General features: G+C 50.0%; 1 protein-coding gene and 1 long non-coding RNA gene across 5 annotated transcripts in view; one reads left to right on the top strand and one right to left on the bottom strand.

Moving 5' to 3' along the window:
* The window catches only part of LOC120812735 (breast cancer anti-estrogen resistance protein 1-like), a 42,363-nt gene extending 16,050 nt beyond the window's left edge, over positions 1–26,313 (bottom strand). The window contains exon 1 of one of the 2 annotated variants that reach the window (XM_078097892.1): positions 25,868–26,313. In XM_078097892.1, coding sequence (XP_077954018.1) covers positions 25,868–25,879 — 12 coding nt within the window. In that variant the 5' untranslated portion in view covers positions 25,880–26,313. Of the gene's footprint in view, positions 1–2,468; positions 2,810–25,867 lie in introns of those variants that run through there. The other variant, XM_078097891.1, reaches the window with a different exon arrangement.
* Positions 15,461–24,181, top strand: LOC144391277 (uncharacterized). Of its 3 annotated transcripts, none has more exons than XR_013455186.1 (3): positions 15,461–16,144; positions 17,282–19,926; positions 21,118–24,181. It is a non-coding gene; the product is annotated as an uncharacterized LOC144391277 (long non-coding RNA). The 3 variants fall into 3 exon arrangements; XR_013455185.1 differs by having other exon boundaries at positions 17,212–19,926; XR_013455184.1 differs by lacking the exon at positions 15,461–16,144 and having other exon boundaries at positions 16,151–19,926.
* Positions 26,314–27,020: the final 707 nt, after the last annotated feature.

The raw sequence follows: 27,020 nt of genomic DNA, 5'->3' as shown, positions 1-27,020 counted from the left end.
CTGCCTCTGAACGAGGACTTTGGAGTATCAAGGGCCGTGGTGGCACGATACGCAGCAGCAGATCCGACTGTGCGTCCGGGCAGCCGCTCACGCCCGTGCTTAAGGGCTTTGCTAACCTGCACTTACACGGGCAGCAACGCCGCCGACGGCCCCTCTGATCGCCGACTGCAGGATCAGACCCGCTGTGACGCGAAGCCGCTGCAGATGCATCAACACGCGGTGACCTCCACGTCTCTCAGGGTAGTCCAGGTGTACTGCACTGAAGAAGACCCCCACGCCTCCTGCTTCTGAGGCAGCGGCGACAAAGCTCACTAAAGATGTGCCCCTTTGTTTGAAGTTCAAACTCCACGTTCTTGTCCAACTGGTCAAGAATCAGTTGGACAAGAACGTCAGAAAGACTCAAAGTCCGATTGGGCTTGTGTGCGGAAAGAACTGCTCTTTGTCCTGGGGTTCAACGGGCCAAGCAAGTGGGCGTGACGACGGCCCTTCTGCCACGCAAAACCAGAGCAAGACCAAATTCCACGGGGGGCAAAGAGGAGGGGTGATTCACACAAAGACGCCCGCGAAAGACTTAAGGACCTTGGTCCTGGAAATGGAAGCCACCTCTTGGCCTAAAGCAAACTGAAGGGTAACTCCAACGGCCCTTCTGGCCATCGTCTGGAATCTGCCGTCACATGAGAACATCTTTACTGGACTTAAGACGGGTTCAAATAAGGAGAGTAAGTGTGTAATGTGACTTCTTTTGGGGGGGGCCTATAGGAGATGAACCTGTTTGGTGGTTTCCTGTACACACGTCTGTCCGGTCATAGTCATTTTCACACAGTGACAAATCTGCCGAACCTGAAGCTGCCCTTTGTCTCTTTGCAAATATTAGAAAAGGCCAAGAATTCAAGAATTGGAACTGGCACTTTTCCTGCTAATTGTAAAGCCAACATAATTACACGAGCTGACCTATCAATGGCCGCGCGGCGTCAACGGGATCCGCCCTTCTGACCACTAAGAAGGTCGATGTGCATGGGAACCTTCCCTGTGATGGTCAGTCAGCGACTGAGCCTCGCCCATGTGTTGTATATATATATGTATATAGGTACACTGATGGAAACGGACCTTTCGACCTTCTCACAAACAGCACATTCTGGCCGGAGTACGTCCATCGCTTGGTTTACTGGATCGGACGTTTCCTCGTACAACAACATCAAGCCGGCCCTCATGTCCCACGTGATGTTTCGCGTGCACACACGTCCATGTTCCTACGTCAATACGAGTTTAAGTCCATTCCTCACGGCGTCGGTACACATTTCTTTACCCGGGCCGTTTCTCCGTGACTCGCCGAGTCTCTCACCGAGTCACCCGGCTTACAGCGGGAACTCCATTGTGTGTCCCGCTACCGTTAATATGTCGTATATAAATGCCAGATATGTTTAAGCCGTCTGTGTTGCGACAGTTTAGGGCTGAAAAGTGACCGAAATAAGTTTCTGGAAACACGACGAGAGGCCATGAATTAAAGAACGCAGGTTTCACAGTGTTCCTTCATATTTGATCGGCGCCGCTTGGTTTGACAGTCGGGTCAAAGCCCACCGGATTCACCAGCAATGATTGACAGCTGCACCCAAAGACGTCTCCGATCGGTTGTTTCAGAGTCAGGAGAAAGAGGCAGAGGTCTTTAGCGACGGAGAGAAGCTCTGCTTTGAGTCCGACTCCGGACTGTCACTCTCTGCCCAAAAGCGAGGAAGTGACATCACGGCGAGGTGCGAGCGCGACATGTCAGCCCGCCGAGCGCTTATTCTGCACTCGTTACACGCTAGTTACTGGCGCGTAATTACTCGCTACACGCAGAGTGTAGTTACCCCAAACACACACAAACACACACAAACACACACACGGGGGTGGAGCGAAACCCTTCGAACAATAGCTCTTAAATCACGTCGTGTTCACGCGTCGGCCTCAGCTGGGCTTTGCTGAGTCAGCAGAAAAGGGCCTCTGCTCCTCGCCGTGGTTTGTTCCCGCCGCGCGCCGGACGGTCGAGGCCTCCCGCCGCGCACTCCTCCGGCGCCCTTTCCTCTAAACGTTCACACAGGCGCTGCCGGGAGAGGAGCGCTCGCCACTTGTGACGTCTCACTTCGGGTCAAAGCGAGCAAACTCACAGAAACGGTTTGTCGTGCGAAACAACGGCGCCGACGGGAGGAAAAACCAGGAGGGATTCACGTCTGCTCCTTCCTCACATTCCTTCACACACACACACACACGCACACACACACACACACACACACACACACACAAACCCCGCTGGGAGGCAACAAAAGGTCGGAATCCACAGAGAAAATGTCAACTCCTCCCCCCCTTCACATTTCCCTCTTCTCTCTCACCCCCGAATCCCCCCCTCCGACCCAGCTGGGACGTCCCGCTAGGAGACAAACACACACACACAAGTAGGCAAACAGCAACACAAAAGAGACACACTCACTCACCAGGTAGTTCATGTTGGCCCTGCTGCCGTGGGCCGTGTGGCTGTAGTTCGGCCTCCCGACAGACGCTTTGCCAACTCGACCCTTTCAGTTTTTTTTGTTCCCGAGTAGATCCGAAAAAGATCCCCCCCCCCGCCGCCGCCGCCCCCACCACCCCCACCAAACTCCTCCAGGTCTCCTCCTGCGCCCCCGTGTCCCCGTGTCCTTCCTGCTTTGTGTCCCCGTGTCCTGTCTTGTTTTCAGTAGGCGAGCTGGTCCCGGCGCACACCGCCTCGCTCCGTGATCTCACGCGGCAAGAATGAGACTGCTGCTTGGCTCCGTTTACCTCCTCCCCCCTCTCCCCCCCCCCCCCGCCCGCTTCCTCCCTTGATCTCCCCCCTCTCCCTCTCTCTCTGGCCTGAGAAGAAGAGGGAGGAGCGTGAAACCCAAAGCGTCACTTCCTGCTGGATCCTCACATTCCCTCTATGCAGGCCGGCCATTGGCTTCTTCTCCCCCTCGTTCCTCCTCCCCTCTGTGGCTCCCCCCCCCCTCCCTCCCTCCCTCCTCCCCTCTGTGGCTCTCTCCCCCTGGCTGTGGCCGGCTGTCGGTGCGCCGTGACCTTTGGCCCTCACATTCGGTCACATCTCCCCTCCCCATGGAAGTCAGAATGTCTCATCATGTTACGCGTTCAAGCACGAGAGCGGATGTGGAGTTTCGTTCATCGCTTATTTAAAGAAAAGGGAAAACACTGGAATTTAAAGACTTCCGGAGGCTCCGCCTTTATAAACGGCTTCGCCCCCGTTAGGATCAGTTAAAGGAGACGTGCGCTCAGGGACCTTCGCGACAGTTAATAATCAATACCACGATTGACACTCAGTGATTGAATGGTTTCTGACGGCACGTCGACGTTGCAATCGTTCTCCTTGAGGTGAGGAGGAGCGAAGCATCCGGGCGTCCGTCACGCCGACGGGGATCTGATACTCGCATGCAAACAAATGACCGGGGACACTCGTCCACACGGTGTGTCCCCCCTGTAGCCGCTGGCCCGGAGGTCACGAGAGACGATGCGAGATCACCATCTGCAACGCCGTCTGCACCTTCTAGTCCCCGAGGCCTCTGGTGTCGAGGACAGCAGTCACTTTGTGTGTGTGTGTGTGTGTGAGACGCCGTCCAGCAGAACATTCCACACACACACGCACGCACACGCACACGCAGAAGACAGAAAGTAGTCATTGAGGATCAAGCGATGTGGGTCAATGGTAATAAATGGTGACGGTCTCCTCGGGAAGTTGCTTCCTGAACACTGAGTTTCTGTGTCTTGACTTCTGGGCCAAAAAGAAAGACGGGGAACCGAGGAGCCATGACCTCTGACCTCTGGCATAACGTCTGTGTTTGCGTCAAGAAGTGTACGAAAAGCAGACTGCGGCTTTGAGGCCTCGGCGACGCGTGAACCTCACGCTGAAGACCCGAAACTAGGGATCGAAAACCATGACGTCGTGTACAAACCAAGAAGAAGTAAGAGTCATTTTCTCTGCAGAGCGGCTGATCGGCTGCAACCTGCCGTCCCCGCAGGACTCGTTCGCTCCCGGGTCTCTGAAGCGAGCTAGAAAGATGGCGGCCGACCCCGGACAAGAACCTGTGTGTGCCCCTTCCATCTGGCAGGAGGCTGAGGTCGTTTTGTAGAAGCGGCTTCTGCAGTCGGCCTCCGTCCCGGAGGTCAGCGGCCGTGACCTCTGACAACGTGGGACGGCAGAGGGTGAATGCGTCCCATTCACTGCACAGTAACGGCCATTCACGGGGGGGAGGGGGTGGGGGCGTCTGGGCCATTATCGCCAAAACGAATGCCGCCCCGTCCGCCGCGACTTGGCGAGGACAAAAACACGCCCGGGCCGCCCGTTGGAGACAGACGCACGCATGCACCTGGGGTCCGGGCGCAGTGACCCAGAGCGGACCGTTCAACCGCGATGCCGGGCGCCGGCTGTGACGCAAAGACGGGCCCGAAAGCCCGCCAGGAGAAAGCGGCGGAAAACCCCCCGGTGGTCCGACTGAAACGCGCTCTCGTGCCAGAGGACACAACCACGAGCAGCACAAGCGCGTTGGTCCACGAAGCAGATGTGGACGAACTGATGGGACGTCTTGTTGGTCGGAAATGTCTCCTCGCCGTCGGTTTGAAGCCCTCCTGATCCCTGCAACCACTGCACACGGTTCGGTGACCACTGTCACACGGTATGGTGACCACTGCACACGGTATGGTGACCACTGTCACACGGTTTGGTGACCACTGTCACACGGTATGGTGACCACTGTCACACGGTTTGGTGACCACTGTCACACGGTATGGTGACCACTGTCACACGGTTTGGTGACCACTGCACACGGTATGGTGACCACTGCACACGGTTTGGTGACCACTGTCACACGGTATGGTGACCACTGTCACACGGTATGGTGACCACTGCACGCGGTTTGGTGACCACTGTCACACGGTATGGTGACCACTGCACACGCGCTGTCAAGACCTCCACCGGGGCGGCAGAGCACACGGCACATGCGTGACACGGGATGCTCATATTTCAGAAGACTTGAGGTGTGGCTGGCGGTTGGATTGTGAGCGAGCTTCACCCCCTCAGATCACATGTCGTGTGAAGGTTGCTATGGCAACTAGGCCAGTGAATCGGGACGGATCTAAATGTGCTGATCACACGTGTGCGGGACACACAGTAACGTCGTTGGTGCTCGAGTACGGGATGGATTTATATCTTATTCCTTGGTCCAGTTCCTACACCTGGAAATGCAAATCGGCTGATAATAAACGCAGATACCAGAAGTTTATTTTCTATTATAATTCCATTACTATTTGATGTGTAACCAAAGAGAACCGTGCCATGAGACGGATATGTGGGGCATCTTGTTTCCGTCTGTTTCCATCTGATGGCAGCAGCACAGCACTCTGCTGCCACACAACGCGCCTCCCAAACAAAGACTCGCCTATAGTCGCCCGCCGGAGGACCACAACTACGCTTTCAGATTTTGAGTGTGGCATCACTTGAATGATTTCATCAGAGAAGTTAAAGCTTCGCCGTCGAACGTCTCGGTCTCAGTCAGACGCACCCGTCCCCCGTCTCCCCTCTCAGGGGGTCCCGCGGTAAACACACAGACCCGATTGCATCCTCGCGCTGCAGAGGAGGGACGCGGGAGGACGGTATCGGCCGCTGGCGTTCTCCTCGAGGGCCCCCGCCTGTCTTTTTATAGGCCCGCCGAAGTGGAGTAGGCTAATTAGCCACAGCTGGTATGTGTCACCAAACTTTCAGACAAACGCCACACAGAAAGATGGTGTGCAGCGTCGGGTCAGGCTCTCTGCTCATATGAGTTTGAACCCATCAGGCTGCACCGGCGACCTTCTGTCCCTACGGGATTGTTGTGGGGGGAGGAAACTCTGATCTGCAGCTCCCTAATCCACGTAATATGCGGATTAGAAGAGATTTGGCGAGGATTACAGACGGATCTTCACCGTCGTGCCTCTCTCCACCCGCCGCCGACGGCCGACTGACGCGCCGCTGCAGGACCCGACGTTTGTGATGGAACCGGACCCACTGAGAACATATCACCGCCCAGTTCTCCTTAACTCCTGCATCTAGACTTTTGTTTACTGACCTGTATCAGTGGCTTCATACTGAGGTGATTAGCTGGTTGGACGGCAGCAGGTAGAAGATGCGTTCACACGTCTTCGTTGGAGGCGTCCGTCTACGCCGTGAGGCAGGAAGCCAGTTGGCTTCACTCAAACGGATATTTGCTAAATGCTGCTGATGATGACGTTCAACACTTATTTGTTTCTGCTTAATTACATTTCTCCACAACCAGTGATCGCATCATATCACACTTTGTATGAGCGCGTTGAAGGAACCTCAGGAAACGGTTCCTCTCTTGTCCTAATGCCAGAAACAGCAACACATGAACAATAGCAAAAGACATTTTGCATCCAAGGCAGAAATGATGAGTAGAACCGATCCGGTTCACTCTCTGGGGACCATGGACCTCCAGCACAACTGGGATGGCCATGCAGCCCGGTTGACCTTCTGACCCCAGAGGAGTCAGATGAGAAAGGTCAGCATTGGGGCTTCTCATCCTCTGGGGAACACGAACATCTGCCCTGAATGTCACGACATCTGGCCCGTCGTGGACGCGACGCTCCGAGGTCCGTGTGTGTGCGCGCCGCAGATGTGGATGGAAGACGTCTTAGAATTGATACAAACGTCTCATGAGACGTCCCGTGACTGTTGGGTCTCCGGCGAGTGAATCAGAATATAATGCGCTTTGCGCGATGTGGTTAAAGCAAAATGTTCATGCGGCACGACGGTTTAGATTTCTCCTTCTCAGCGCCGACCAAAGGATCTTTCACATCCGCAGCAACGGAAACGTGTCTCATGGGAGCCGCAGTTGTAGTTAAAAATAGAACATTTGTCACATTCGTGTAAAAAGTAGCAAGAGGTCGTAATTTATTGAGTGTGGAAGACGAACGCGCCGCTGCCACCAGCTGAATGTTCCTTTGAAAACCCAAATATCAGCTCCATCATTTGTTATTCTGCTTTTTGTGGCCTACAGGACACGCGCCCTGACGAAGGCAACATCTGGGACTGATGTGCTGGAGCGGCCAGCGGAGACGTCTGGAGCAGAATCACGGCGTGCAGTAGTCGCCGGTCCCGCTTCACATCGAAATATGAAAACACAACGGTGGCAAATATTCACGTGAGACATTTCCCGCCCGATCGCTCCGCGCGACCACCTCCCCGCCCGGGGGCTCGGCCCTCGGCCACAGCGCGCTCAGCTGAAGCCCGGCGCGCTCCGGCAGAACGCGGGACGCACCGCGGAGCCGGCCGGGATGCTGCAGGATTTCAAGCTCGGCGGAAAACAAACGGCCGCTGCTGCGATCTGTGACGTTTGCCCCGCCCCCCCCCGAGTCCAGGGCGCCGCTGTGGAGTCGGCTGCTGTCCGTGGTGCTGATGGGCCGAACAACAGGCGACAAACATCAGCAACACACAGTCACACAACTGATGCTCGTAGTTTGTTTGCAGGGAATAATCAGCAGCCTGTTCCCTTCCTCTGGCCGCCCCCCTTTCTGTTAATGTGACCAGCTGAGACGAGTGCAGGCAGGTATTAACGGGGTGTTCAGCCCTGCAGACACACACACACACACGCACAAACACGCATGCACGCACACACACACTCTTTGGGAGCTGGGAGTTTAATCTGCCCAGCTGCTACCCTGTGAATTGGTTGTGAACTGAGAGGGCAAGCAATTTACTCCTCACAAAGGCCATTCCACACCAACCAGCGTATGGCGTTATATTTGTGCCACAATCCTGAGCGCGTAATTTTAAGTTTTGAGCACAGAGAACTATGTTGTAGCAAAGAAAAACATTCCGTGCGCGCAGTTTACTCAGGTGCCCTCTCCACAAACTGGTTTTCTGCGCGCAGGCAGCCGTTGCTGCGCTCTCTCTCTCCACCTCTTCACGCTGCGCTCGCTCGACGGTTCACTCACGCGCTCGCTCGACTTGCAGCAGCGTTACATTTGTGCCACAAAACCAACCAATCAGAGAATTAAAGAAGGTCCATTGTGATTGGCTGTTGGTCTCCAATCACAACGCTAGTAGAACTACCTACAGCATCGCGGAAGCTCAGCGAGTTGTTGAAGTTTGCAGCATTTGTGCTAAATGCTAATGGCCTGGATTAAAACATTTGGTGTTCTCATCATTTGCTTCGGTCATGTCTGATGGTGGCTAGTCGGACTTCTAATATCACTCGTTTTCGTCTTCTTTAGGAAGCGTTGTGATTGGAGACCAACAGCCAATCAAAATGGACCTTCTTTAATTCTCTGATTGGTTGGTTTTGTGGCACAAATGTAACGCTGCTGCAAGTCGAGCGAGCGCGTGAGTGAACCGTCGAGCGAGCGCAGCGTGAAGAGGTGGAGCGAGCGCAGCAACGGCTGCCTGCGCGCAGAAAACCAGTTTGTGGCGAGGGCACCTCAGTAAACTGCGCGCACGGGATGTTTTTCTTTGCTACAACATAGTTCTCTGTGCTCAAAACTTACAATTACGCGCTCAGGATTGTGGCACAAATATAACGCCATACCAGCGCTGTGTGTGTGTGTGTGTGTGTGTGTGTGTGTGTGTGTGTGTGTGTGTGTGTGTGTGATGGAATTGAGACGGGGGGACGGAAATATGTGTAGGATAAAGAGTGCTGCAGCAGAATGGATTCGGGGTGGATGAGGGGGGGATGAGGGGGGGATACGGAGGGATGAGAAGGGGGGAGATGGGGGTGCAGCTGAGCGAGGGAGGGAGGGACAGTAAGGGGGAGGCGGTGAAGGCGGCGTTAACGCGGCAGGGGGCGGGGTTTACTCCCTGTCTGATACCACGTCCCACGCGCACTAATGGGACACTCAGCGACTGACTGTCGCTCATTTATTCAGCGTTTGACGCGTTTCCTCCTCGGGGCTGAACAATGAACAGAAGTCAATGGCGTGCAGATCTATGGTAGTGCCAGAAACCTGTCAGTCACAGTAAGCCCCGCCCTACAGCATACCCACCTTCATGGGCTTTTTGACTCTAAATGGGCCAAAATGTACTGTATGAACGACATGCTTTGTCGAAGAAGACATTAAACTAAACATTTAGACCATAAATTCATGTTTACAATGTTTACTGAGGGAATAAATCAAGCAAAAAATAGGGTTATTTTCTCATAGACGTCTATCCAACCTGATGTCAAGTGTAGTCCTGATGTATCATCCAGCAAAAATACAACCCGATTGTAATAAAGCTACAGAACACGGACGGAGGTCAGATAAGCAGCAGGACTCAGTGGTCTTCTCCTCTGCCTGTGCAGCCCAGACAGCATGGACACACACACAGACACACACACAGACACACACACACACAGACACACACACAGACACACACACAGACACACACACAGCGAGCAGCGAGCTCAGTGCTGTGAGCCGGTTCGTCCCAGTGGAGCAGCTTCTGTTTGCCGGCTGACTCGTTGACTGCAGCAGAGCGACGCGTCCTCGCGCTTCTCCTGATGTATCACCAGAACCTTTTCATTGGGAGATTTCATGTGGAGCAGCCGTGAACTGTACAGGAGACGTTGTCATCGTGACGCCACCCATCGGTTTGTGCACCGAAGTAACAAAGCCTCTTGAAGTGGCCATCTTGGAATTTTTCCTTTGCCATGTTGGTTTGCAACCGATAACAAATAAATGATCACATTTTCAATGCGGAGGAATTAGGTACAAATGTTATATACAGCTGTTTTCAGCAGTGACCTGTCAATCAAGCATACTCCACTTTGACTGACTGTGAATTAAGCATAATTATCTCTATCAATGTCATGCTGTATTGGTGAGAATTTCAAAAGGAGAGACCATAAACTAGCAACCGGTTGCCGCCTGCAAGGAACGTTAGCAACCAGCGCGCCCCCCCCAGTACGACCCCGCACTGCTGAAGGTCAATAAAGTTATTTCTAGGGCTGTCAACATAAACACATTAATCTATGAGTTTAATCTATGAGATTAATGTGGCCAAGATTAATGGAACAAAATATTTTAACGTAGTTAACGTTCCGGAAGTAAAACAGAAGTTGAGAGAAAGCGAGACGGTAGCTCAAGGATGGAGCACGGATCACTTCAAGCACCGCTATGCTAAGCTAGCTGCTAGGCTAAGCTGAGGAACTAGGTGGAATTCTGCCTCCAAGATGATCAAATGTGTGTTGTTTTGTGTTTAAAATAACATTACCAATTAAACAACAGTGTGTAAAATACAGCGATTACCCGTTACTTGTAGCAATTAGGCTTTAGAAGAAAAACAAAGATTCCTTAAAAACATTGTAACAACAATATCAATTAATCGCCATTAATTGAGATTAATACATTTCAAAATGTGCGATTAATTAGTTAATTTTTAAAAATCTATTGACAGCCCCAGTTATTTCCTTAAAAGGCAACGAGTACTGAGGAAGACAGCCAGAAGCCTTTCAAAACCTTCCTCCGTACCCGTCCACCTGGGCCCAACTGTTTGGACTGAATTGTGCCGATGATCTTGACCTCATCGTCACCGTCACCTCCCGCAACCAGCTCATTATGAGGAAGCCTCCGTCCCATCTGTCCAACTCTGCTTCCTTCAAAGAACGCTGGGGACGTTGAGAAGAAGATGAACCTTCAGAGAGCGCTGACAAAATAACTCCAGAACAATCAGACTCAAAGAGCGTGTGAAGTGTGCAGAGAGTCATCTTCTCAGTAACGAGTCCATATTTTTAAACGAATGCGCCACAAAGTGCTTTTTCGTTGGCTCGAAACGATGCTTTAAAAAAAAGGATTTTCAAAGTGTACACTTACCATTTAATGGCGTTTAATGGGTGTGTCTATTTTGCACCTTTCCCACAGTGGCTGTATTCTACTTTGCAGGGAATCATCTGCGCATGTTGAAGTGTCTCAAGGTGAAACGAGTGGAAAACGCATTTAACTTCAGCTATCAGGACTCATGTGGTTTGGTAAACAGACAAAGCAACTAGGCGTTTCAAGGACAAAAGCAAAAAAAGGTTTAAAAGCAAAGCAAAGAGAAAACATACTCAAGTAGGGTACATTTTTTAGGCACATGTACCAGAGGCAGATGCTTGGAGCTTCTCTTGCCTGCAGGTTGATTGGTGCTCAGGGTTCTGTGGTGAAGGTTCGCCTCGGTGAGACAGCTCCTGAGTTTGATGAAGTTACCCGTCTTTGAAACGCAGCGTTTCTGGTGTATGAGAAGTTAATGTGACAACATGTTGATTACATTTACCTTCAAGCAACCTAGAATCACAGAACGGATGTAGTGTTTCTTACTTTGTAGTTTATAAACGTACACGTGCGGTGTTTCCGCTACCAGTTTTCTACATGAATATAATCCAATTAATCTCATTTCCATGTATGTATCAGTAAGAAAAGCTTTGTTCACACCGTATCTAAGAACGAGGCAGCTCATGCAGCTGGATTGCGTTGCTAGGGCAACAGCTTCCTGTCAGCTGATCCCGTTGACATTAGGGACATGACAGCGATGATAGCCGTAGCTTTCTTCTACCCACAGACTCAAATGAGCTACATCGATTCAGTCCTTAAGGAAATAGAATAAAAATGAATAAATATTCTAAATATTTGTAAATATGGTTTTTTTCACCCTATTTCCAACTTGTCACATTTTCCCGCCACTTCTAGACCATCATTTGACCGCTGAAGGTGATGTAGATCTGTGTGAAGGAGGAGAGAGGAGGCAAACGCCGTCGAGCGCTCCAACACTCAGTAATATCTACCTCCTCACATCGTTAATCTCTCCCCGTCTTACGCTTCCCCCTCCACCATTTACCGTTTCATTATCCCCCCCCCCCTCTCATTGCCGCATTCCAACCCCCCCCTTCTGCCTCCGCACAGTGCGTAAATCATCCAATCAGGCCTGGCGTAGACGCCGTCATGGCGGAGGCCAGGGGTCAAACACAGACAAACCGGGATGGCGGGCGTCCGCCTGGCAGGATGGATGGCAGGATGGATGGGAGGATGGATGGGAGGATGGAGGGGTGGATGGATGGGTGGATGGATGGGTGGATGGAGGGGTGGAGGGGGGCTGGATAGATGGAGGCATTCAGTGGTTCCGTGAGGAAACGAGACCAGGTGGGTTCTCACCACCAAGATGAGATACGTGAGAAACCGTAGCAAGATCCATCCGGCCGTCCTTTCATTTTACGGATTAACTCAAGTATTTGTTCAGTCCATCAAAGCGTCACAAAGTCTCCTGTTCCCTGAACCCGAGGAGACCCACTGTTGGTGTTATTTGACATGATCTGTGTGGCATCTGAGATCAGAGGAGTCAGTGGTCATTAGGACAGATGAAGAGGAGGAGCGAGAGGGGCAGTGAAGGGCAGACAGAAGGTCAGCGACACGTCGGACTACTACTGCTTCTACAAACCACACGGCCGACTTCGCCTGCACCTCGTTTATCGTTACGCTAATTTATCCAGGGATTCATGAGCATGAGTCCCACATCCAGGTGTGCGGTTTGCTTTCATAAATAATCACATTGTGTAATATGTAACTCAATTTCGATTTCCATAAAAACATTAGATTCCCTCCAACAATCAGTGGAAATGCTGTTCAAAATGTTAATCCACAAGAAGCCCCTTTAAAGGGATATCAGCCAACAAGCGCACAAGCACAGACACACACACACACACACACACACACACACAGTCTAAAGCTGCATTTAATGAAAAACCCAATGTTATAAACTGCCTCATTGCACAAAACGATTATTATTTGCCAACAGGGTTGTTGATCAATGCCATTCACTGTGCCCCCCCCCCCCCCCCCCCCCCCGCTGCTAGCCGTTGTGCTAAGCTAGCACAGAGGATCGTCTCATGAACATTGAACATTACAATAAGGGAAACTCAATTAAACGTCTTGCCGGCGCTTCGGCTTCGCAGCTGTTTACCGCGACGCTGCGCTAACACCGCTACGCGGGGTAATATTAGGACGGATAGCCGCACCGCTAAAGGGCAACGCGATCCATATGCTACGCTAATAACGCACAGAGACGGCAGGTGAAAGACACCGATGGAGGACACCATCCTTCAGAGAACTGTAGATGCATCCTGCATGTCTATTAATCAATAAAGCGGCGTACCAGCATACCGGCTGATCAATACTAAACCATTTATGGCTAATGGAGGCAAGGACGAGGGCAAAGCATCAGCACGCTGTACCATCAGACGGTACAAACAAGGTTTCTTCTGTGTGTGTCTTTGAGAAATAAGGAGGACACACAAAGCCCCTTAAATGCATCCACACGTCTTCATGTTTAAGTGGCCATTGCTTTTGTTTTTGTTGTTTTTTTTACAAATATTTACAAAAATAGGCGAATTATTTACACAATCTCCTTAATATTCACGAATAAATCACCATGTTTGTATTTCCACTTCAAAATGTGCGTCGATAGCGTTAGCATCGCAGTGATAGCATCAGGCGAAATAACAAAAACCACTGTTTTGTATAATTTAATTATTCATCGGGGTGACTTGATACGACAGATAAATGATGTATTTCTATTGGCCGCAGCACGCTGCGCTCCCTCGCTCTTCATACATTCACAGCAAAAGCAATCGGGCGGCGACGACGCGACGTGACACATTCCGGTCGCCCTAAATGCGCCGCTCACAGCTGCCGCGGAGCGGGTGGACGTAGCCATGGTGGCACCACCCGTTGGGTTTGTGGGCTGCTGTGAAAATGAACATCGGTCGGACTGTAAAGGGGCGATTGAAAGCATGACCTCGTGTTTGAATAGTTTACTTGGTAATAAACCGTGAGGGAAGTAGAGTCATTTTCCCCATAGACTTCTATGCAGCCAAAGGACTCGCCCCCTGCTGGCCGGTAGCGAGAATGCATTCGAAAGACACTTTCGGCAGACGGGCGGCTTCCACCCGGTCACAACCGGAGAAGACGTCTTACGGCCAAATCAACGAGACACATTCAATTTAAAAAGCAACGTAGAACCCAACATTGGGTGTTTCATTGGGTTCCACGTTGCTTTTCGTCTGGTGTGCATATAATGGAAGTCAATGTCACACGTGAGAATGTGGACCGATGAGCAGGACTGATGGGATCCTAATGGCAGCATTTTCTCACGCTGGCGTCACGATTCACAGCTGCCCTTATATCACAACACACACGGCGCCCGATATGTGAGGGGACCCTCCTGTTGCCCCGGGCAACTCTCTACCGGCGTGGAGAGCTGCGGGAAATTGAGATGCCAGGTTTGTGTGTGTGTCTACGTGCACGTCAATCGTGATGAACATTGGAAGCAAAAAGCTAAAAACAAATTAAAAAACGCACTCACGTGGACGCTGGCCAGGTGGTCCCTGTGCATTGCCTCAGGAAACCCCAGTGCAGGCGCAGCGCTGGCGTTTAAATGACCAGGATCAGCGGGCGCGGACTACAACACACGTTTATGTCTTCGTGTGGATTCCTACGCGTGCACGTCTGCATTATTTAGATAGAACACTCATACGGAGGAGGAGAAGCTGGAAACGTGCACTTAAGCTCAACTCCAGCTCCCCGCTGTCATCAAACACACATCACACACACACTCACTACTCATTTATGTTTAAAAATGTCACCGTATTATCAAAATAAAGTACTTACATTTAGCACTGTATGCCGTGCAAACAGAACTCAAGGGGCAACGACCGTGACAATCAGAGTCCTTTTAAACGCGACGATTGGTTAGTGCCACTTTTGCACATGTCAGGGTCCATGTGTCAACATACAATGAGCTTGTTACATGGTAACGTTTCACAATAAGACTCTTCAATGGTTCAGGCAACAGAGCCACTTAGTTGGGAAAACGCTGCGGTCGGCGTTCGGCTGACGGACTAAAGATACTCGGGACCTGAAATCTGGCCTCCTGGGTAATAAGACAGCATTTCTTTTGCTGCTTTTAATTCCATGAATATTTGACCCAGCTACAGCAGACGTGTGTGTGTGTGTGTCTGCTACCTTTTGCTCCGTATTGAAACAACTGGGTTGAAAAACATCCATGTATTTTTTCCCCCTCCTGTGTTATCAGCAACCTACGCGTCACTCAGGTGACCACGCACACAAACAAACACACACAAACACACACCGCCCACAGGAACAAACCTGCCAGGTACGTCATGGAAAGCCTGGCTGTGTTCGCGTGGGAGAGACACCGCGCAAAGGTTTGACCAGGTGAGAGGAGTCACGGAAACGGTTGCCGTGGCGACCTCTTCGCCGGCTGGTGCTGCAGGTGTCAATGACGTCGCCGCCGATTGATAAACAGCAATGGAGCGAGGTGACCGGAGGCAGCACGCGAGGACATCTGGAGGACACGCCGTCCTTTCTCAAACTCGCCGGGTGAACAGAACGAGTAAACACGCGCACACGCACGCGTACACGCACACGTACACTGTAATGGGAAAATGATATGTGACCCTTTTAAAATGCTTCATTTGTATAACCAGTTTATTAGTTGCAAGTGCTTAGGTCACAAAGGCCCTGACATAAGAACTGATGTCTCCCACTTGGATTAGATGTTTCCAGCGTCATAGCTGTAGAGATTGAACAAAGTGTTTGTTATGTCTATGACCACCTTTGTTTAAGCATGTTGGGAGAGCAAGGATACGGTCAAAGAACTGACGTGTCTCACATGGACGAGGTGTTCCCAGTACCCTGGCTGTAGAGACTCAACAAGATGGTTAACGGTCTCTGTTGACGCCACCGATATCTAAGTTTAGGTATAAGAACTGCCTCGATGTGTTGAGAGGAAGAAAAAGGAGGTTCTTGACAGTCTACTGACCACGTAGCTGTTGTGACCCTTTTTCCCTTGCAAGGAAATAAACGGAGAAAAGACATACTTGACTCAGAGCCTTTGATTCTTACTTAACGATTGTCTGTGCAAAATCTTCCACCACAATTTGGTGTCAGAAGTGGGATCGTTTGAAGCTCCGTCGGGACTCCGAGGACGTCCGGGAAGGGACCCCTTCAGGATCCACCAAACGTGATTCTGCCCTATACCTCATCACACTCAGAGAGAGGGGACCGGCGACCAAAAGAGACCTGATTGGCTTCAACACGATCCGATGAGGAAGATTTTCACACGAATCGGGTAAGAAGTTGATATTCTGATTTTCAAACGGGGCTTCCTGAATTATAACGGGTGATAACAGATTACAAAGACGGGTATTTAGTACTTTGGGATTTTTTTTTTTAATTATTTTTTTTCTCTCTCTTCTTAGAAAATCCAAATTTCGGTTATTTGATTGGGCTTATAATGATGATAACTTGTCTTTTTATCCGGTTATTTGAAAAATGTGTATAAAATTATAAGAGTAATTGTACAGTATTTCCGGTTCATCAGCATCCAACTTTTTACTGAGGAAGACAGGGAGCAATGTGCGCATTTACGATTGTATTCAGACTAACTATCTGAAAATCGCGTAATTGTGACCCTTGACCAAAGGGGAAGACAGGGGCAATTGACAATTGTGACCCTTGACCGAAGGGGAAGATAGGAGGGATTTTGAGAGTTGACTGAAATCGCAAAATCTCAGCCCTTGACCTAACAGGAAGACAGGAACAATATCGGGGTTTTCGGACAGTAATCTGAAAACAGATATTTGCGCCCTTGACCTATATTTATTAACCAATAGTTCTGGTTGGGTTTTAACTTGTATTTTTCCTACGTAAAAGAAAATCAAGACTTATAGTGACGACTATATTTTAAGTAATAAAAAGTATACTTCACCACGCCTGAAAGATGGGTGGTGTACACGGTAAAGGTAAAAAGGAAATGGGTTCTCCGGAGGGACCCATTGTGGATCTGATGAGAAGGAAATATGGAGATCAATCTCTAGAGTTTTTGCCCGAGTGGTCAAAAGATTTTGGGTTCCCTGCAAATGGTTCTTTCAGTAGAATAAAACTGAACATGTTACGAACAGGCTTAGAGGCAAAAGAGAAGCGTATAAAAACTCAGAGGGTGATAAAAGGCAAAGACTTGGAGGACATTGAGAAACAAAGTAAATGGTTAAAATGGTGGGAGGATGAATGTGAATGTAGAGAAAGGAAACAAATGGCTAAAGAATTGACATGCGCAAAAACCACATTGGTTGAAAAACCAGATACAAATGTTATTGAACAAAATGACCGATGTGCTTCTTCTCCCTTGTATCCGAGTCTCACAGGGGCTGGCGGCCCTCTCCTCAACACATGCCCACCGCCGTACCCTGCTTCATCTGCGAACCAGCAACCTCCGTCTGCAGGAGCACATATCAAAGTTCACTACACCCGGCAGAGGGAGGAAAAGGAAGCGGCAGTGAAAGCAGCACAGGAACGACTCCTCGGCGAAGAGGAGGAAAAGAGACAGGCTGCTCTCCCCACTCGCTCTCGCTCTCCAGGAGCAACCGGAGGGGACACTTCTGCCATCAACAAACTGATTGCAGAGCAACCATCTACATCAGATGTTTTTTCCCCCTCTTTCGACCCAGAGGGAGTTCCCCCGGATGCAAAATCTGTGCTCCAAACCCCAATGATTCAAGTACCAGGACACTCAGGTCCCATACTTGTTTTCCTTGGACTGATACGGACATTAGAGCTGCAATGGCTTATCTCCCGCCGATACAGCACTCGGGAAGACTGTTTGCTGAAGCATTCATGGACTTCTGTAAGCAATTCCTGCCCAACTTTGCTGAAATTCGACGTGTTCTAATGAGTCACGTGGGTCCGACTCACTACCAGAAGCTCAACCAGCTGGTTGCAGGAGACACCAGTGCGGCCGATGTTGAATGGAGTTCAAATCAAAATAAGCCGTACAGAGACGCACTCACGGCTTTGAACGACGGCATAAAGACTTTGTTCCCTGACAAAGTGGATATGACTCCCATCAACAATACCAAGCAGGCAGCGGGTGAGTCCGCCCATGATTACTACCAAAGACTTCTCACAGTGTTTAATCTTAACAGTGGCATTCCACAACCCGCCGCGTTAGGAGACGCTCTGGGGACGTGGGAATCACACCTGAAGAATGCTTTCATGAATGGACTATTGCCCGACATAAAAATGAATGTGCAGCGCTCTGTTGCTGGAATGGAAGACTCGCGACTCGCGGATGTAAAGAAACATGCTGCGCATGCGCAATCCATGGACATAGAGAGAACTGACCACGAGGGGAAAAGGCGCTCACGTCAGATTGAACTCGCCCAACTGACTATGCTCCAAGCTGTCACTCAACTTGCCAGAAACGACCGCCCACGGGATCCCAACCAACGGGGCGGATTCAGGGGGCGTGGTCGGGATATGACGAGGGGACGCTCCTCCTGGAACCAGGAGGGATCACAGCTGTCTCCACCCAATGACTATGATACGTGTTTCCGCTGTGGCGAACAGGGACATTGGCACAGAGAATGTCCACAAAATGCACCTCGTAGAGGATGGGGGCGTGGACTGGCCAGACGAGGAAGGGGTGGCAACGCACAATCCGATTGACGTGAGGCGGAGGGGGAGGAGGCTGCATGTGAGGGGGAGACGGCAACCACGCTGAGGCCTCACATGATAAGGGAAGTAAAACACACACACACCGCAGCCTGCAATGAAGAAACGCTTTCTGCACTAACTCCCTGCACGCACACTCACACTCACACACACACACCAGAGCAACAACAAGCTCTCGTGGACATCACAGAGCAATTGAGAACACAACAAAAGCTTTCACTTAAACACACATATGCAAAGTTTTCAGGAAAATCATTTGAAAATATGCCCACCACTATGGTGCAAATTCAAGGGAAACTTTTATCGTTTTTGGTTGATTCGGTGGCTACACATTCTGTAATACAACAAAAGTATTTTCCAGGTCAGAAACTTAGTGGAAAACAGGTTTTCTCACAAGGAGCTTCAGGGATGACTATTGTAGAGAGATTTACGGCACCTATGACCAGTACACACACTGACTCAACTGACCCTGAACCAGACATCACAGTAAAACATTCCTTTTTGCTGTCCTCTTGCTGTCCCATTAATCTAATGGGCAGAGACCTCATGTGTTCTTTCGGCATTAGCCTCATCTCCACTCCTACAGGGTTGCAAGTGGTGAGATGCAGAGCCATTGACCAGATGGCAAATACAGTTATAAGTGATCCAATGTTTGTGTACCAGTGGTGGCTTCCGGTTGACTCACAATCAGAACTGTCCCACCTGGCAGCATCACGCGTCCAGCCTGAGGCAGAGTGCATGGATGCTTCATATCTCCACTGCACAGCTCATGTGTCACATGGGCCAGATAAGCAATATGATGCATTATTTCTACAGGATCTGAATGATCAAATTGCATGTATGACATTGTTTTGGTCCACACTTAAATGTGCTGTGTCCGTTTCTCTCACCCCCTCTCAGCAGCACCTCTTTGATGTGGACTCTTCTTTCCCACACATCTCCTTGTCTAAAGCAGCAACAGACCAATGGAGAGATTTGGGACCTTTTGTCGCAGCGTGCGAGGCATTGACAGATTGGGAGGCTACACCAGATCCACTTGTGATGCGCTCTCCGTCGACAGGCTTCTTTAAACAGCCATTCGCATTTTGCACACCTGCTCTCAGATCTGTTTATGTCATGGATGAAAATAACATATTTTCTGACACACACACTGATACATTTTTGACTAATGTCTCCTCTATTTCTCCTGCCCTCAGTTCTGTTCCAGACACCTTGTGGGCAGCGCATAAATATGACGTGGGACTCATCAAAAAATGTCAACCTGTGGTCATCACTCCTCGATCAGACTTCCGTCCCCACAAACATCAATACCCACTGCGCCAAGAGGCCATTGACGGTATAACACCGGTGTTCAACTCCCTCTTAAAGGCCGGAGTCATTGTTCCATGTCCTGACTCGCCGGTAAGAACACCTATTTTTCCAGTTAAAAAGATCAGAGATGCAGGCAAACCAACTGAGTGGCGCTTCGTGCAGGACCTAAAAGCCGTTAATACAGCCGTCCATGCACGAGCCCCAAATGTTCCCAACCCTTACACCATTATGGCACAGGTTCCACCTGATGCTCGATGGTTTTCCGTGGTTGACCTCTCAAATGCTTTTTTCAGTGTCCCTGTGGACATTGACAGTCAGTTTTGGTTTGCGTTTAATTTCAATGGCAAGCCTTACACTTTCACACGCTTGTGTCAGGGCTACACAGAATCACCTACGATCTACAACGAGGCACTCAGGGAAAGTTTGGAGAGCCTCACTTTGTCTCCAGGAACAGCTCTTTTGCAGTATGTTGATGACTGTTTAATTGCAGCTCCAACACAAAAGCAGTGTGAACAGGACACACTCAAATTACTTCAACACTTAGCAGCGGAAGGACACAAGGCCAGCCTATCCAAACTACAGTTTGTTTCACAGAACGTTCATTTCCTAGGCCATAACATTTCCGGTGAAGGGAAGACACTATCACCAAAACGCATCGCCTCAATTGTAACACTTCCAAAACCACAAACCAAGAAACAGATGATGTCATTTTTGGGAATGTGTTCCTACTGTAGGTCATTTATTCCAAATTACTCCCAACTCGAGCAACCTCTGTCCGCATTGATACATGGGAAAAATATCAGCGCGCATGATAAAATTCAGTGGCTCCCTGCAGCCTCTCAAGCTTTCACGGACATGAAATGCGCGTTACAAGTTCCTCCGACTTTGGGTCGTCCTGATCCTCACAAACCGTTCACACAAACCGTGGATGAACGTTCTGGATGTATGACATCAGTGCTCCTACAATCCCATGGCGATAAACTACGACCAGTAGCTTATTTCTCTGCAAAACTCGATCCGGTAGCAGCAGGCTTACCACAGTGCCTTCGAGCTGTGGCAGCTGCTGAAAAGGCTCTTACAGCCTCTCGTGACATTGTAGGCTATGCTACGCTAACATTATTGGTTCCACATTCGGTTTCACTGATTCTTCTCGAACAGAAGTCGTCTCATTTGTCTGCAGCGCGTTACCTTCGATATCACACATGTCTCCTAGACATGCCGAATGTTACAGTAAAACGCTGCAATGTCCTCAATCCTGCATCTCTTCCCCCCACTCCGGAGGATGGAGAGGAGCATAATTGTTTGGCTGAGCTGGAAGCTCAGTGCACACCTCGACCAGACCTCGCAGACACACCTCTGCTCAACAGTGACGTGGTAATGTATGTTGACGGATCTGCTTCACGGGATCCCCTGACTGGTTCTAATCTTGTGGGTTTCTCTGTTGTTTCAGACTCAACTGTTCTGTGTTCCGGCCCTCTTCCATGTCACCTCTCAGCCCAAGCAGCAGAATTAATCGCACTAACAGAAGCTTGTAAACTAGCTAAGGATAAAACGACAACCATTCACACTGATTCCAGATACGCTTTTGGCGTGGTTCATGATTTCGGCGCGCTGTGGAGACACAGAAATTTTCTCAAATCGGATGGCAAACCAGTGTTACACCACACTCTGATAGCAGAACTATTGGATGCCATTTTGTTGCCCACAGCTATTGCCGTTTGTAAATGTGCAGCGCACACATCCGGCACAGGCGACATCGCAAAGGGGAATGAGCGAGCAGACTTAGCTGCAAAAGCGGCTGCTAGACGTCCTCTTCCCAAACCATCACGCCCAGTTCCTGCCATGTGTTCTCTTCCCTCCTCTCTTGCAGCCGTGCAGTCCCTCTCTACTTCAGATGAGAGACGTTTTTGGTCCTCCTCAGGCTCCAAATTCATAGACGGCATCTGGTATGGTCCAAATGGTAATCCATGCTTACCTAAACATTTCTTCCCTCACTATGCGAAATTGACTCATGGGTTAGACCATGTGTCAAAAGGGGGAATGTTAAGTATCATTGATGCAACATGGTTCACAAAAGGTTTTGCAGCTTACGCACAAAGGTTCTGCCAAGCGTGCATAACATGTGCAACTCACAATGTAGGTCGTTCAGTACAGGTGTCACATCATGCAGCACATCCACCGCCTGCAAGACCATTTGAACATGTAATGATGGATTTTGTGGAACTCTCCCCATCGGAAGGTAAGAAACACTGTCTTGTAATGGTAGACATGTGGTCCAAATGGGTTGAGGTGTTTCCCTCCAGTAAGCAGACAGCCTCCACAGTGGCTAAAGCCTTGATTTCAGAGATCATTCCCCGCTGGGGAATCCCAAGCAAAATTTCTAGCGACAATGGTTCACATTTTGTCAACCAAGCAATCACAGAATTAAGTGCATACCTGGGTATTGACTTAAAAACACACTGCGCATACCACCCAGCTAGTGGAGGAGCGGTAGAGAGAGAGAATGGAACATTGAAAACAAAACTGGCCAAATGTTGCACAGACACAGGTCTACCGTGGACAAAAGCACTGCCCTTGGTTCTGATGTACATGCGGATGAGGAAACGAACACGCAGCAACCTAAGCCCATTTGAAATCCTTTTCGCAGTTCCTCCCCATATAGGTGTGGAAGCTCCAGGAACACCACTCCCTTCCACCACAATGTGCGAGAATGACATGTTAACCTATTGCATTCGACTGTCTTCCACTTTGTCTGATGTAAGAAAACAGGTTGTAGCTGCACTTCCAAGAGAAGCAACGGGTCCACTACACCGACTGCAACCAGGTGACTTCGTGGTGGTGAAGGACTTCAGGAGGAAAAGTTGGAAAGCTAAACGGTGGCAAGGTCCATTCCAGATTCTCCTGGTCACCCAAACAGCGGTCAAAGTAACTGAAAGAGCAACTTGGGTCCACGCATCCCATTGCAAGAAGGTTCCAGATCCAGTACCAGCAGTGGGCTCAGGCGACCCTACCTCCACAACAAGTGTCAATCAACAGACACCACCGATCCAGTGACCACGGACGGGCAGTTGACCGACAGACACACAGTGCATTGTGATCTGTGTTGACTGTCTACAACGCGGATGCCTCACAAGAAAGAGGGTTGGCAGACTCCACATCCCAACGTGTACCTGCGGACCAACACAAGAAGAAGAACACGGCCAGGACCCCTCCACATAGACACAGTAGTCGTTTGTGTCACTACGGTTTTTTAGATTTTGTAATCAGCTATCTAAAGAGTGGTTCTCTCTTATCATGGAACGACTCTGACAATAACCCCAACAGTGACTCGGACTCCCTTGACGAGCTGAACACTTACGACCTCGACACATACGCATAGTGACATAGTGACACACTGTCTGTGTGCATTCCTGGTGTTCTAAATGTTTTTTGTTTCACAGTAGCTTGCTAAAACAATGAGAAATAACATTCTCACAAAAACAGCTTTTATCCTTGCATTTATTAGTATGTAACGTAAATATGATTGATATAATGACCTTTCCACAATATTCTATATCTGTATTGTGTGAAAGGGGATCAAGTTCTGGTATTGTGATTTAAACATGTTCTCATTTCTTTTTTATTTCAATACTGTACACATGACATCTGGGGTGTAACGCTCAAATCCTGTGAGAAGGTTTCCAGTCTTTATCTTCTCCTAACAGATTTCTTCCTATTTTCCCATTTCGGAGGGTTTTTTTAGGGAGTTTTTGTTCTGTGGCAGGAAAAGTTTTGTGAGCGATGTCCGGATGTTCATGTTTTGTGATATTTGATGTGGTAGATATCAGCTAGTAAATTTTTAGAGTAGTCATTCTAAATTGATTGCATAGTTTGTGATTATTATGTAATCAAAAGAGTGGAATGTAATGGGAAAATGATATGTGACCCTTTTAAAATGCTTCATTTGTATAACCAGTTTATTAGTTGCAAGTGCTTAGGTCACAAAGGCCCTGACATAAGAACTGATGTCTCCCACTTGGATTAGATGTTTCCAGCGTCATAGCTGTAGAGATTGAACAAAGTGTTTGTTATGTCTATGACCACCTTTGTTTAAGCATGTTGGGAGAGCAAGGATACGGTCAAAGAACTGACGTGTCTCACATGGACGAGGTGTTCCCAGTACCCTGGCTGTAGAGACTCAACAAGATGGTTAACGGTCTCTGTTGACGCCACCGATATCTAAGTTTAGGTATAAGAACTGCCTCGATGTGTTGAGAGGAAGAAAAAGGAGGTTCTTGACAGTCTACTGACCACGTAGCTGTTGTGACCCTTTTTCCCTTGCAAGGAAATAAACGGAGAAAAGACATACTTGACTCAGAGCCTTTGATTCTTACTTAACGATTGTCTGTGCAAAATCTTCCACCACAACACGCACACTGGCAGGGACGGAAATCCACATCACGGTATTAAGAAAGATTCTGACGGTATCCCGGTATATCACGGTATTGCTTTTTCATTAATTCATTGACCCCGAAAAGGAGTTAGCATGTTAGCTAGTTAGCGTGTTAGCTTGTTAGCGTGTTGGCGCTGCTAGCGTTGCCACCGGAGGCTCGAGCGACTTTGCAGCAAATCGTATTCTGATGCAACGTTCTCCAAAACCAAAAAACCCTCCAAACGGACTCCTCTTGTGTTGGTGCCTCTCTGGTCTCTCGTTGTTCCTCCTGTGTCGCTCTTTTCCGTGTTTTCATGTAGCAGCAGAGTCACCTGTTGTGGCGCGGACGATGCGGTCGTTGTAGTTCTATTTTTTAACTCCGGTCACGTTTAAATCTAAACGGGACGAAACCAGACGGCAACCCCCGTTTTTTGCAGAACGTCTCACAACTTGCATTCTCACGATCAACCACCAGGGGGCGACTCGTCTGGTTATACAGCAGTGGAATGAGACGCCACTCGGACGACGTATTCCCTCTGTGAACACGGGTTCATGGTGTCGACCTCTAGTCGATGGTCCACTTAGAGCCACAAAAGCGTAACGCAGAATGAATTGGTTAATTCATCAGGGGGATGATGTCCTTGTTCCGGAAACTACCGGGATTTCACACGGAAAAGATCGTTGACAGAAGCAGTTGGAACGTTGTGTCATTTGGAACTTTGGAGAAGAACGTGCCTGAGGAACGTTAGAATCCCAAGTGCATCAAGTGGATCATCACACACACACACACACACACACACACACACACACACACACACACACACACACACACACACGTCTGCCTCCCGGTTTGTTTGACAACAAATAGGCTACTAAGCCAAACTGTCAATGACGAACCCTTAAAGGGGTTTGGAAATAAAAATAAAGCAATGGGTTTTTCTTTCCACATTTACAAATAACATACAAAATATATGCTGTAACTTTATTATCAATAGCAAACTATTGAAACACCTTCAGTTTTGAACGAATCTGCTGAGCGTTTAAACGCGTCTGCTGTGACGTCACCAACAACCAACGGCTGAACGTAAATCTTACTTTGCTTTTTATGAATGGAAAACGATTTAAAGGCGCTGACAGTTTATTACAACAACACATAAACCTCAAACAGACACGATACTATGTGACTATTGTCACATCATCGGACGCGAGTGACGACGGAAACACGCCGCTTGTAACCGAGACGAAGCGCGGCGAGATCCACCAGGGCCGCAGTGTCCCCCTCCTCTCCCCTTCCTCCCCCCTTCCTCCTCCCCCCGACCACCCGCGCGAGCAGCGATGTATAATAATAATAAGTGCGGACGCGCCGCGGCCTGCCGAGAACAGCTGTAGCGCGGCGGCGGACCCGTATGCGGCCTCACTGGACCGGACCCGCGTACTAGTGAGGCCGCGCGGCTGATGAAGCTCGTTCCGGGGCGGTCCGTCGGTCCTTTACCCGACTCGCCCGTCGTGACACTGACGGGATAAAAGCGCAGTGCGTGTGTGTGTGTGTGTGTTGCGTTCACGGGCAGCTGTCAACGTGTCTCGTCCCGCAGGGACACCGGGGGGACACGACACACTCACCGGGACGGACATGGTGCCGGCGGGGGTCCGAGGCTCCCGGAAGGTCCGGCGCTCTTCTCTCCCTCCCGTCGGAGGCTTCCTCCGCGGCTCCCCGGGGTCAGTCCGCCTCCGCTGCCCGACCGTCGGGGGTCCGCGGGGCCTCCGCTGGATTCAAAAACGCGTCTCCGGCGGAACGAGGCGGAGGTTTTTCCGGCAGCAGCAGCGGCCCGAAGGTGCCGCAGAGCGGGCTCTGTGTCCCTCTCTGTCTCCCTCTCTGTGTCCCTCTCTGTCTCCCTCTCTGTCTCCGCCGCTGCTTCGCGCCGGTCGCGGTTCCCCCCTCGCGGACGCCCCGGTGAACGCGTCGGTAATCGGCGCTGAACGGCGGGTCTCCCGTCCGGGCGGCACGCGCTGACAGGCGTCAGGTGGGACCCGCCCCTCCGCGCTGCTCCTGCGGGAAGATCCGCTTCCCCTTAAAGAGACGCGATCACTCCCACAATTTACGGGGGCTTTGAACGCCACCCCCCCCCCCCCCCCCGCTGCGTTATTACATTGTAACACGTAGTAACATGAAGTACTAAAGCACATTGAACGAGAACAGATACAACAAATACCAAGACTGAATAATTTGATTACATCCATTTACGGATTAAACCCAGAGGCGGGACTTAGCTGCCATGGGTCAAAGGTCAGTCGGGTGATTCTGCTCGTTTTCTACAACGTGGCCCCGACCTCGATCATTTATCGCCGAGGCGTCATCGTGACGAGAAGGATGGATGAGAATAAAAACAGCCGGAGCGCTTCGGCCTCCCTGCTTCGGTTTCAACATCAGCCGCGGTTCTCCACGCGTCCGTAGCCGGGCTTCGCCAACGTGACACCACGCGTGTGTGTGTGTGTGTTTGTTTGTGCCTTTGGGAAAATCAAAAAATGCCATTTGTCTCTTTTAAATGAAGCCAACTCAACCGTTCAGTGACATGCATCCCTCATAAAGTGCACAAACCCCCCTGAGGTCCACTCACAGTACCTGAGCACCAGCGTTTAGAACACCATTAACTCAAACTGCAGCAGTGGAGGAGACCTTCGCGGTACCACCAGACTCCTCCATCGTGACGAGCATTAAACGATGGCGACACGTTCCCGTAGAGGCCGTCCGCCCTGATGCCGTGCAGGAGGATGA

This window comes from Gasterosteus aculeatus, chromosome Y (assembly GCF_964276395.1).
Source record: "Gasterosteus aculeatus chromosome Y, fGasAcu3.hap1.1, whole genome shotgun sequence".
Taxonomy (NCBI): Eukaryota; Metazoa; Chordata; class Actinopteri; order Perciformes; family Gasterosteidae; genus Gasterosteus; species Gasterosteus aculeatus.
The sequence above is the reverse complement of the archived record's forward strand: the minus strand, read 5'-3'. Positions and strand labels throughout refer to the sequence as shown.